General features: G+C 43.6%; 1 protein-coding gene across 1 annotated transcript; it reads left to right on the top strand.

The window, feature by feature from the left end:
• Window positions 1-4,870: 4,870 nt before the first annotated feature.
• Window positions 4,871-12,843, top strand: LOC307140162 (zinc-binding protein A33-like). The gene is made up of 6 exons (XM_079839422.1): window positions 4,871-5,446; window positions 10,950-11,045; window positions 11,160-11,390; window positions 11,501-11,523; window positions 11,606-11,724; window positions 11,953-12,843. The coding sequence occupies exons 1-6, from the start codon at window positions 5,051-5,053 to the stop codon at window positions 12,495-12,497; spliced, it is 1,410 nt and encodes a 469-aa protein (XP_079695548.1). The 5' UTR covers window positions 4,871-5,050; the 3' UTR covers window positions 12,498-12,843.
• Window positions 12,844-13,448: the final 605 nt, after the last annotated feature.

Here is a 13,448-nt window from a genome sequence, read left to right as displayed (position 1 = left end):
TGTGACACGCGTTCACAAAGTGATGACGCCTGCCTGTAAGGTGTCCCACCAGAACCGTTCTTATCAGCCGAGTTGTGGTCGTAATTCCTGGGTGGCCAGAGCTTGTGGCAGAGTATACCCAGCGAATCACCTTCAATCTGAATTCTGGAGAGACAAATGCTCGGTCAGCTGGGCATTCCTCAGGGGGTGGATTTTGTGCGTGCGCTTGTGTGATTTCTGACATGATGTCCCATTGGACCAGAGCCAGAATTAGGATGGGTGAAATGATGGGATCTTGCTGGAAATTCTGAGGTGTGGGATCATATTGTCGTGATAAAGCATCAGCTTTGATGTTCTTGGAGCCTGGAATGTAAGTGATGGAAAAGTTAAAACGAGTGAAGAATAGTGCCCATCTGGCTTGCCTGGGGTTTAGTCTCTTGGTTGAGCGTAGATATTCGAGGTTGTGATGCCGCCACTCCTCGAATGCCGCCTTCATCGCTAGTAGTTTGCGATTACCCACGTCATAGTTCTGCTCGGCTGCTGAGAGTTTTCTGGAATAATATGCACAGGGAAATAGTTTAGGTGGGTTTCCTTGGCGTTGAGAGAGGATGGCACCAATCCCTGTGTTGAAGGCATCTACTTCTACCACAAATGGCACTTGAGGGTCAGGATGATGCAGGATGGGAGCGGACATGAATCGGTTCTTCAGGTCGGTGAATGCTTGTATGGCATCGGCAGACCACCGCAGCTTGCGGTTTCCTTCCCTTGTGATGGCAGTGAGTGGTGCGGCGACTGAACTGAAATTTCTAATGAATCTCCTGTAAAAGTTAGCAAAGCCCAAGAATCTTTGTAGCTCCTTTATGGTTGTGGGTTGAGAAATTAAACTGATGACACATTTTTCGGCTTTGGCGTAAAACTGGTGGTCAATGAGACGTTGCAAGACTGTACAGACCTGTTGGATATGTTCCTCCATGGTGTTTGAGTAAATGAGTATGTCGTCGATGTATAACACCAAACATTGGTTTAGCATGTCTCTGAAGATGTCATAGATGAACGATTGAAACATGGAAGGACTATTGGACAGCACGGGCATGACAACATATTCATAGTGCCCGTTGCTTGTGGAAAAGGTAGTCTTCCATTCATCCCTTTCCCGAATGCGAATGAGGTTATAGGCAGATCGGAGGTCAAGCTTGGTGAAAACCTTGGCAGTCCTTAGTTGTTCCAGGGCAGCACGGACCAGAGATAGCGGGTATCTGAACTTGATTGTGATTTTGTTTAGGCCACGATAATCAATGCAGGGACAAATACCTCCATCTTTCTTTCCCACAAAGAAGAACCCGGCTGCTGCAGGTGAGGTGGATGGTCGAATAAACCCCTTAGCCAGCTCCTCTTTGATGTATTCTTTCATCGCTTGATCTTGGGGTTCAGACAATGGAAGGATGCATCCTCTAGGTGGCGTGGTGACCGGTAGGAGGTCTATGGCGCAGTCGTTGTTGCGATGTGGTGGTAGTTGTGATGCCTTGGTCTTACTGAATGCCTCGTTGAGGTCTGAATACTCAGGAGGCACCCCCGGTGTGGTGTTGACGGTGTTGTTCATGACGGTGGTTCTTATTGGCAGTAGTTTGGTTGAGCGTAGGCATCGGGAATGACAAGTGGAGTCCCATCGAGTGATCTGTTTGTCTTGCCTGGAAATTTGCGGATTGTGGTCCTGCAGCCAGGGGAAGCCCAGAATGACGGGTTATGTGGAGAATGAATGACGTACAGGTGGATGAGTTCGGTGTGTAGAGCGCCCACTTGCAGGTTTAGTTCGGTGGTGGTGTATTGCACCTGGCCAGTCCCCAAGGGGCGTCCATCTAGCGCGGCCACTGCCAAAGGATTCTTCAGTGGAAGGTGAGTACGTCCGATTTGCATGGGATCCTCACTGGTGTTGGGTGGATAGGTGAGTTGAAGGTTACTACAGACTCAATGATTTCTTCGGGAGCGGATGAAGTTGTCGATACGAATGACGGGGTTATGTGGAGAATGAATGATATTCAGGCGGATGAGTTCGGTGTGTGGAGCGCTCACTTGCAGGTTTAGTTTGGTGGTGGTGTATTGCACGTGACCAGTCCACAGGGGGCGTCCATCTAGCACAAGAGTGCGACAAGTGAGAGCAAATTCAGTGGCCGTACCTTTTCCTTATTGAAGTGCGAGCAACTGTTCAACAGCATTCCGCAGTCCTCCTTCGGCATGTTCGAACACTGTGCGCAGTTGTTGGATGAAGTTTGTGTAAGTGAGTCGCTCGAGGATTTGGTTGTCCCAGACTGCCGTTGCCCATTCGAGTGCCTTGCCCTTGAGAAGAATGCACACCAGTGAGATCTTGCCAGTGTCAGTCGAGTACAGAGCAGGTTGTTGAGCCAGGAAAATAGAGTACTGCATTAGAAAGCCCTTACACTTGGTTGGAGTGCCGTCAAACTTCTCGGGAAACGCCAAGCGGGGGTTGCTTGTCAGCGTGGTAACAGGTGTTGGTTGAGATACCTGGCTTGGCTGAAGCACTGGAGCATTTGATGCCGACTGAGGTTGATGGAGGCTTTGAACCGTCTTGACCAGTTCCTCCGTCATGGTTGTCAGACGACTGAGCTGCTGTTAGTGAGCCCCCAGTTGATTTGCTTGAGCTGAGAGTTCATTAGAGAAGTGCATGAAAACCGCTGGATCGGTAGTTGGCAAAGTCTTCTGTCATGAGGACTTGGGTAGATTGGGATCCATGTGCAGTTTTTTAAAACAGCTCAAACTCACAGTATAAACTGGCGTGGGTCGATAAACCAGAGCGAACAGCAATATCACAGGCAGAGCAGCAAATAGTCAGTATACAAGGTCCAGGCAAACAAAGATCAGAAGGCAGGCAACACAGCGTCAGAAACGGGAGTTCAAGGCAGTGTCAAAACACAGGCAGGATAACAACAAGGAATAAATGCTCAGAAATGCAGCCGGGGCAAACAAGACTTCGCAATGAGTGTGTGTGTGGCCAGGGTATATATAGTCAGTGTGATCAGGATCAGGTGTGCAGTAATCAGTCCCAGACTGTGGGTGCTTGGGAAATGAAGTCTGAATGAACATCAGTATTCAGGTGAGTGAGACCTCCGGTGGCTGACAGTGGAATCTGACCGTCTGACCGGTGTTTGTGACAGTATCAAAAGATCTCCTCAATATATTAAATTAATACCATTGAACTAAAATATAGAACAGTTAGGCTATTTAATTGAAAAATAGTAACGGTGTCACATTTGACCACCAATGAGTATGAGTGTGTCAACCCTCAATACCCGAGGGCTAAATACAAGAAAAACATTAACATATATGTCAACAATCTCCATAACTCTCCATAATAAAATGAAACAAAAATGAAATATGGTTGACGTTATAATCAATGCACACTGTGGTGTAGTGTCTACAACAGTTCTGGAAAACTAAGGAAACCCAAGAGTGTCGCGTCTGCAGGAGAAGATCCTCAAGAAGTGATCCTCCAGTTATTCTAGCATTAAAAAACTATCCATAACAAAATTATACTGTAAATATGGTTGATGTAATAATCAATGCACACTGTGCAGTAGTGTTTACCAAAATTGCTGCAAATACCCGTATAGTGAAGCTGTTGTCTATTCAAATGTATTGACAGCACTGGTTTGTTTAGAACTATTGAGAGCTCTGTAAACCACTTGACCGTGCGCGCCGCCGTGAGATGAAAGCATGTCGATACTCTGTTTTCAACAGCTCTGGCTTTAACTGTTATGCCACTCTGGCTTTAACTGTGTGCCAAAACGGTATTTATTGTTTGAATTTCGTATTAAAACTTAAAAATATATATATTAAAAGCTTAGACTTTGTTTCAAATAAAAAGCAGGTTTGGCAATTTGGCGTGAGATTTATTTGGGCAGTGTGAGAGCATGAGACAGAGCATGTGTCTCATGCCAAATGCATGTGTCTCATGCCAAATGCATGAGAGTTGGCAAGCCTGACAACAAACACCAACAAACTCTGATTGAACATGTTCACTCGGGTGAAAACAAACCCTGACAACAAACACCAACAAACTCTGATTGAACATGTTCAGTCGGGTGAAAACAAACCCTGACAACAAACACCAACAAACTCTGATTGAACATGTTCAGTCGGGTGAAAACAAACCCTGACCAACGCCAACAGACGCCGTCTGGGGTGACACACTATTCCAACAAAACCCAACAAATGTGTTCTGTATGTGTGGTGTGAACTGGCCTTTAAAATTCATGATAGTACAATTAGAAAATTACCAGAACAGTATGGCACGCTTGGAAGGGTTACCAGGAGAAATAATCTTCTCTTTAAAAAGAGCATGGCAGCACCACTTTGCAAAGCATCTGAACAAATTTTAATTATATACATACATCATATACTATACTCATACTACATGTAGTGTATCTTTCTATGGCAGAAATAGTAAGAGTAGTAGCTAGTATGCGGTTCTGAATTCACCTGATACCATCTGTGACCCCACTCCCTCCACACACTGACCGTCTCAGTCTAACCAAAAGGCCAGTATATATTTTATTAAACTAGTTTTATAGTATTTTTAAAAAAAAATCTCATTTGTTTCTTTATTCTGTTCATTGAGTCTGTCTCCAGTTGCATAAACAAAGCCATTATGTTAAGACAGTGTCTTATAATACGGTCCTCTAGCAGTTAATAAAGGGACAATCTTTTTTGTATCATATTAGGCCAATGTATATTTTATGTAACTGATTTAAAAAGTTATTAACAGCCATAAAAAGATGATTAGTTTTAGTGGTTTATGCAACTGGAAGGTCTTCAGAAGCTCCACCCTCTTACAAAATCAGGAAGTGACTAGTCATTATTTCTGACTTTCATTTTTACTGAAAGCTTAAATCGAGTCAGTGTTGTGAAGAACAGAGGACACTTTATATTAGGATACTTGTGTATGTCTGAATGAACCCAGATTAGATTTTGATTGTAATGGTTATTTACTTTTCAAGCCAAAGACCAGAAAGTGAAATTAAACTGTAGATCATTGGATCTTTTACAAGACGAAGAAATGGATTCAAAATCTGTGGAAGAGCTTTCTTGTCCTATTTGCTGTGAAATATTCAAGGTTCCTGTTATTCTGTCCTGTAGTCACAGTTTTTGTAAAGACTGTCTACAACAGTTCTGGAAAACTAAGGAAACTCAGGAGTGTCCCGTCTGCAGGAGAAGATCCTCAAAAAGTGATCCTCCAGTTATTCTAGCATTAAAAAACATGTGTGATTCATTGATAAAGGAGGGAAATGAGAGGCGTTCATCAGAGTCTGAGGAGAAGTGCAGTTTACACAGTGAGAAACTCAAACTCTTCTGTCTGGAGGACAAACAGCCTGTGTGTTTAGTGTGCAGAGACTCAGAGAAACACACCAAACACACATTCAGACCCTTCAGTGAAGTGCTTTCATCATACAAGGTAAGACAAATGTCTCTCATTTCATGTGCTATATACAGTGATAAACATAGAAACAGTAATAAATCAGTATTTATTTTGATTTATTTTGATTATTATGACTTACTACTGATATAAAATGTTGTACTAAACTTCTAAACCTTTCTGATATTCAAATCTTCTTGAATGTAACAGCATCGGCACAAAAACATGTTTTGAAAACAATAGTAATGTCATGGGTTATTCATTAATTTTTTCCATTAATAATATGTGATTTATTACAAGACACAATATTAATTGTTTGATTCTAACATTCGTTCACTTTCTATATTTGTATTTGCACAACCACAAATTTACAACGGCATGGATATAAATATTAAGAATTGGCCATTGCAAAAAAACACATTTGTTGGTGAAAACATTATTTCTTGAGGTTCATTGTAGCAAGGCTCAGTATAGGAAAGGAAGGAAGAAGACAGGGTTGGCTTGATGGAGACTCAGGTTAACTTTATTTCCCTCAATAATCGATCCAACAACACAGTACTATGCCACTGGCGCTCACAAAAAACTCAAACATTCTCAACAGCACTTAAGACGCTCCCCAGAGCTTTTCCAGTCTCCCGTAGCTTCCGGAGTCTCTAGTCAGTCTCTCACTGCCGCATGTCCTCTTCCAGGTGGCTTTATACAGTCTCTCCACGCCCATTACTGGAACAAGACACAGGTGTTCATAATTTGTACTTGCATAGTCCACTATCACTAATGCAAAGCGATGCCCCCGTACGGATCGTTCTAATGGGCAGATGAGGTCCATACCAATTCTTTCGAAGGGGACCTGCATTAACGGTAGGGGGCGCAAAGGCGCTTTTGGGGTGGCCGGCAGATTTACCAGCTGACATTCACGACAAGACATGCACCACCTGCGCACGTTCTCGTGAATGCCCGGCCAAAAGAAACGGGCCATGAGACGATTTAAAGTTCTTCCCTGTCCTAAATGTCCAGCCATGGGGTTACACTGAGTCGCCTTGAAAAGCATTTCCCGACTGCTTTTTGGTACTAATAATTGGGTTGTATTTTGCTTTGTCTGAGTGTCTTCTGTCTCTCTTTTACAACCGACCCTTTATAATAGCAAAATATGGAAAAGAGAGCGGATGGTCTGGCTGGAGAGATTGGCCATCGATGGAATGGGCCTGTTCAAAAACATGTTTTAATTACTCATCATGAGACTGCTCCAGGGGAAAGTCATCGCGCTCTGAGAGGATCAGCCTCTCAATTGCGCTCGGTTCCCCTGGTTCAGAGCTCAGTGGTCCCGGCTCAGTCTTTCCCACCTGCACAGCCACTGCCTTTTCCTGCTTTTCTTTCCACAAGAGACATCAGCACACAAATACCCCAATAAATCCCTAAAAGCCGGCCAATTGGTTCCCAGAATCAACGGATGCCAGAGGTGCTGGTTAACTGCCACCTCTACATTATGCTTTTGCCCCCTAAATTAAATCCCAACCGACACTAGAGGATATTTCTCCATGTCCCCGTGCACACATCATACCTGAACCATGCGGCTTGTATCCAACGCCTCGAGCTGAATTAGGCTTTAGTGGATCAAGGTTTGGTTACATCCTGAATCCACCAAAGCCCGATAGGTACCCCCCTGTAATGATGAGTCAGCAGAGTTCAGATCCATTTGCAGTATTTATTAGTGTCGTGGTCAGACAGGCAGAGTCAACAGGAACAACTAGGCAATGCAGGACAGGCAAGGCATAATCCACAAACAGGCTGAGGGTCGGGGCAAGCAGCAAACAACCAAATATCCACAAAACAAAGCAGTAATCCAAAGGGCAGGCAGCAAACAATCAGAAACCAGAGAGACAGTCCAAAAGTAGTAACAGGCAGACAAAAAACAGACGATAACGCTCAGAAATGTTTACCAGGGCAAAACAAGACTTTGCAAAGGTTGAATGAAACTGGTTGTTTAAATACAGGAGGTAATGAAAGTCAGGTGTGAAGGGCAATCAGGACCAGGTACGAGACTGGGCAAAATGTAGTCAGGAAAGAGTCTAGAATTCAGGAGACTGAGACCTCTGATGGTCGGGAACGGGAACTGCATTTTCTATGCTTATAACACCCCCTTAATACTCACAGTTATTTGGTGGTAGCAGCCAGCCTGACTGGGGGCAGCCAGTGGGACATGTAGCAAATTAGCTCAGAAGGGAAATATTAATAATTATTCATAACTCATTATGATTATTTATTATGATTAATTATGAATATTTGAATCAGTTAAATAGATTAACTTGATGTAGCTATATTAACATTTAAATCAATCAGTTCATCCTATTAACGTTCTTAGAAAAGGATATTTTTCATGGCCACAGAAAAATAATTCTTCCTTTGTATTTACATAGGCGCTTAGAGTGCATAACAAGATTGATCATTTAAGGGACAATTTGTTTGCAGGCAGGGAGTCAGGACCAAACATATATTGTGCACAAACTTTATTATCTAAAGCGCGGACAAGACTAAAACTAACATAAAACATACATACACAAAACATACGTGGTAAGAGGTAAAGTTAGAAGAAGAACCGGGTCAGTACAGATTGATAAAGTTATGCAAAGAGTCTAAACCTGGGAAAAACCATCCCTGATAAGCTCCTTTGTCTGAGCAAAGGAGTTTACAGTTTTACTAACTACACAGCGACTTGTATTTCTTAGTACATTACTTGCATTTGTCCAGGATGGCGTCCAGATATACGGCCACAGGAGAAAGTATTGATCTCTCCGTCCGATGGTTTTGCAGTTGCGGTCCTTTCCTTTCATGTTGAGTGAAGGAACAAAGGTGAACTTGCATTGTTGCTTTGACTCCGTCGAGGTTGAGGAAGTTGCACATGGCGAGCAGAGTTTGGGCCTGCTGGCCCATGTGGTAGCATCAGGTTTCCTGTCCTACACAATCATTTGACTCTGTGTGTGTGGAGGCTCACCATGCATGGTGGCCTGCTGGGCGGAAGCCCACAGGCACAGCGTGTCCGTTGTAGGCGTGAAGGAGAAGAAGAAGAGAACAAGGGAATCTGAGCATCTCTCTTTTTAAGGTCTGGGAGTAGTCACACCCTCCTGAGGTAGACTTGACCAATGAGATTGTTGGGATTTCCAAGTGGGAAATTCCTCTAGAGATTTTATTGCTCTTTGTTTCAAGCATGAATCAATGGGTCTGTGCCCATTTATACTCTAATTAATGCAACAAACACACACTGCATCCTCTGAATAAAGGACATACATGAAAGTGTAAGTCGTGAAACGAGCATTAATATGATAGGAGACAAGACATATATGAGGTAACATGATATAGTAAGTTGTTCATAAGACATGCATAAACGAAATAACATTCAAGGGACACTTTACAAGACAGTTATATGTGTACATACAATGCCCTGGGGTGCATGTTCATTTATAGACGGTTTGTCTATAACTTGAGGCAAAAGCATGTGTTTTACAGGCTTTGTGTCTTTAACTATGGCCTTTTCCATGTGGCCACATTTTTTAGGGCCAGTGGTAGTAAGTGGGCCCAGCGATGGGCGTAGAGAGAGCGGGGAAGAGGGAGCGGCATTGATCCTGGCAGGGCTCAGCCCGCCTTCCTGGGCGGAGCTCGCAAGTCACCGGCAAACTCCAGGCTGGGTCCACCCCTCCCTCGGGGTGGAATCCTTGGAGGGCCTGGAGGATGGGACCTGGGGAGAGGGACAGGTCTGGGAGAAGAGGAGGGAACAGGGGGGGAAAAAGGAGAGGAGAGAGAGACAGATGGTAAGGGTCCGCTGACCCCTGGGCATGCCACCATTTGGTCCTCCGCCAGTCGTATGGCTGATTCCAGCAACGTCGGACGGTGGCAATGGACCCACTTGGCCATTTACCGAGGGAGACGAGTGATAAATTTCTCCAGTGCCACCAGATTGATGATTTTCTCGACATCGCTTCCCTCACCCAGCAGCCTTAACATCGGAGCTCCACAGGGGTGTGTCCTCAGTCCACTTCTATACTCTCTGTATACGCATGATTGCATGGCCACACACAGCTCCAATGTCATTGTCAAATTTTCAGTTGACACAACGGTGGTAGGCCTAATCACCGACAATAACGAGTCAGCCTACAGAGAGGAGGTGCACACTTTGACAAACTGGTGCCATGAAAACAACCTCTCTCTGAACATCAGTAAGACCAAGGAGCTGGTGGTGGACTTCAGAAAACAGAACAGTGTTTACCCCTCCCTTATCATTGAAGGGACGCCAGTGCAGCAGGTCGATAGTTTTAAGTTCCTTGGTGTTCATATCACCAATGACATCACCTGGTCAGTTCATACTGATTTAGTCGTGAGGAAAGCACATCAGCGTATCTTCTTCCTCAGGCGGCTGAAGAAATTTGGTATGGGACAAAAAATTCTCAGACAATTTTACAGCAGCACTGTGGAGAGCATCCTCACTGGTTGTATTATCGCCTGGTATGGAAACTGTACCGGTCTCAACCGGAAAGCCCTGCAGAGAGTGGTCCGGACGGCTCAGCATATTGTTGGAGGTGAGCTTCCCTCCCTCCAGGATATTTACACCCAGCCATGTGTTAGGAAAGCAAAAAAGATCATCAGAGATTCCAGCCATCCGGGCCATGATCTGCTTTCACTGCTGCCGTCTGGTAGACGGTATCGGAGTATTAGGGCCCGGACCAGCAGACTACGAGACAGTTTTTTTGCACAGGCGATTAGACTTCTGAACTGTAGCAACACTTTGTAGCACAACTCACTCATCCATGCACTGCACTTGAATAAATGTGGTTAATGTTATTTATGTATATTGTTAATCGATATACAGCCATGTAAAAGGGACTTGCACCTAAGCATTTCACTGCCAAGTTCACTTGTGTACATGATATGTGACAATAAAAGAGAAATTGAGAAATTGAGATGACGTCCGTAAACGGTGTTGATGACGGCGGAGATTGCATGGCGGCTGCTTCTTCCTTCCCGGGTTTTGGCACCACTGTAGCAAGGCTCAGTATAGGAAAGGTAGGAAGAAGACAGGGTTGACTTGATAGAGACTCAGGTTAACTTTATTTCTCTCAATAATTGATCCAACAACACAGTACTACGCCACTGCCGCTCACAATAACTCAAACATTCTCAACAGCACTTCAGACGCTCCCCAGAGCTTTTCCAGTCTCCCGTAGCTTCCAGCGTCTCTAGTCAGTCTCTCACTGCCGCATGTCCTCTTCCAGGTGGCTTTATACGGTCTCTCCGTGCCCATTACTGGAACAAGACACAGGTGTTCATCATTTGCACTTGAACCACTTATGCCGTGCTTGTCTCCCAACTCTCTATCCCGTCACAGACTTCGCTAAACCACGCCCCCCTTGTCCTGCAATATTTTTTAGACACAAATGCTTCCTGAGAATGACCCATTCAACATATGAATATTATAAAACTAAAAACACAGACACAAAATGTTTAAACCTCTTATAGCTTCACAAGTTTCACAGATTTTCATCTTAACCTGTAGGAGGAATTTAATACAGCGCTGACGTCCTTACAAAACAAGCTTAAACATAGAGAAGAAATGAAAGGAGAGTGTGATGAAACAATCCAACACATCGAGGTGAGGATGTATAAAGAGTTAAACACTCAACATTCACACACACAGTTTATTATTGACATTAGTGGAGTGTGTGTTCACACAGAGCTGACTGAAGTGAATGTGATGTGATTTCAGTCTCAAGCTGAGCACACAGAGCGTCAGATTAAAGAAGAGTTTGAGAAGCTTCATCAGTTTCTCAGAGACGAAGAAGAAGCTACAATCACTGCACTGAGGGAGGAAGAGGAGCAGAAGAAGCAGATGATGAAGGAGAAGCTGGAGGAGATGAACACACACATCTCAGCTCTTTCACACACAATCAGAGACATGGAGGAGATAATGAAAGCCAATGACGTCTCGTTTCTAAAGGTGACCAATCAATCTGGCTTCATTCTTTGAGCATAAAACAACTTGAGACTCACTGACAATGAGAGTGTTTGATAAGATATTAACATGTTTTCAAACTCTATATTTTCCAGAACTTTAGCATCTCAATGGAAAGGTGAGTGAGCTGCTCGAATCTCTTCTCTCAGTGGATCTGAACTCAAATTCACTGCAGTTCTGACTCCTGAATGTTCCTCCAGAGTCCAGATCTCACAGCCGGATCCACAGATGAGTTCTGGAGCTTTGATTGATGTGTCCCGTTACCTGGGTAACCTGCCGTTCAGAGTCTGGAAGAAGATGCTGGAAACTGTCCAACACAGTGAGTCTCAGCAGATCTGACACCAGCGCAAAAGATCCTTCAGATAGAAACACACACAATATTAACATCTGATAGAAATATATTTAATAATCACTTGAATTTCTGAGTGAATCTGAACTGTATTTCAGAAGATCTGCAGATCATACAGTGAACTCATAATGTGTTTTATATTTACATTTCTGATAGCATCATATTTCATCCTGTAATCTGATGTTCTTCTCTTTGCAGCTCCGTTGACTCTAGATCCAAACACAGCAAATCCTCATCTCACACTCTCGTCTGATCTGACCAGTGTGTCGTTCAGTGATGTATATAAAACGCTTCCTGATAATCCAGAGAGGTTTGACTTTTATTTATGTGTCCTGGGATCTGAGGGCTTTAACTCAGGAACACACTGCTGGGATGTGGAGGTTGGTGACAATACATTCTGGAGTCTTGGAATAACCACAGCATCAAACCAAAGGAAGGGAGCGGTTTTCTCTAAGTCTAATGTCTGGCGTGTGCGGTACATAGACAGCAAATACAGCTCACAATTCCCAGAGCAGCCTGACACTTACTTTACTGTTAAAGAGAAGCTTCAGCGTGTGAGAGTTCAGCTGGACTATGACAGAGGAAAGGTGTCATTCTCTGATCCTGTAACCAAAAACTGTCTGCGTACATTCAGGACGTCCTTCACAGAGACTGTCTTTCCATTCCTATGTAATCACTGCACAACTTCCCCTCTGAGGATCTTACCAGTTAAACTGATCATTACAGCAGAAAATCACAGTTAAATCTTATTCTGCTTCTAGAGAAATTCAGTTAAGATACAAGAATCTATTGTCATCATTGTTTTACAAATGATGCTTCAAAAAAACTGTATTCAAGGGTATTATTCATCAATCACACATACATTTAAAATGTATTCTATATCTCTAGCTCTGGAAAAATACAGTATGAATAGTGAGGCAAGTGTTTACAGCTGGAAAGTATTCACAGCACTTTACTTTTTCCATATTTTGTTATGTTACACCCTTATTCCAAAATGGATTAAATTCATAATATTTTTCCTCAATTCTACAAACAATACCTCATAATGACAACGTGAAAGAAGTTCGTTTGAAATCTTTGCAAATTTATAAAAAAATTTAAAACAAAAGAAAATAAAATGTACATAAGTATTCACAGCTGTTGACACTCACAATTGAGCTCAGGTGCTCCTGTTTCCACTGATCATTCTTGAGATGTTTCTACAACTTGATTGGAGTCCACCTGTGGTAAATTCAGTTGATTGGACATGATTTGGAAAGGCACACACCTGTCTACAGTATATAAGGTCCCACAGTTAACCAAGCCATGAAGTCCAAGGAATTGTCTGTAGACCTCCGAGACAGGATTGTATCGAGGCACAGACCTGGGGAAGAGTAAAGAAAAAAATATTCTGCATTGACGGTCCCAATGAGCACAGTGGCCACCAGGATTCTTCCTAGAACTGGCCGCCCGGCCAAAATGAGCGATCAGAGCAGAAGGACCTTAGTCAGGGAGGTGACCAAGAACCTAATGGTCACTCTGACAGAGCTCCAGCGTTTCTCTGTGGAGAGAGGATAACCTTCCAGAAGAACAACCATCTCTGCAGCTCTCCACTGATCAGGCCTGGTACAGGGTCCAGACGGCAAATGACACTGAGCCTGGAGTTTGCCAAAAGGCACCTAAGGAACTCTGACTATGAGAAACAAAACTCTCTG

Source organism: Gobio gobio, assembly GCF_949357685.1.
Source record: "Gobio gobio genome assembly, chromosome: 16".
Lineage (NCBI taxonomy): Eukaryota > Metazoa > Chordata > Actinopteri > Cypriniformes > Gobionidae > Gobio > Gobio gobio.
Note: the sequence above shows the minus strand (reverse complement) of the source record. Positions and strands in the feature narration are given on the sequence as shown.

Coding starts and splice junctions, on each gene's coding strand:
- LOC307140162 (XM_079839422.1), top strand. CDS start 5,051: ATGGATTCAAAATCTGTGGAAGAGCTTTCTTGTCCTATTTGCTGTGAA. Junction 5,447..10,949: donor AAGTGCTTTCATCATACAAG/GTAAGACAAATG, acceptor CTTAACCTGTAG/GAGGAATTTAATACAGCGCT. Junction 11,046..11,159: donor AAACAATCCAACACATCGAG/GTGAGGATGTAT, acceptor ATGTGATTTCAG/TCTCAAGCTGAGCACACAGA.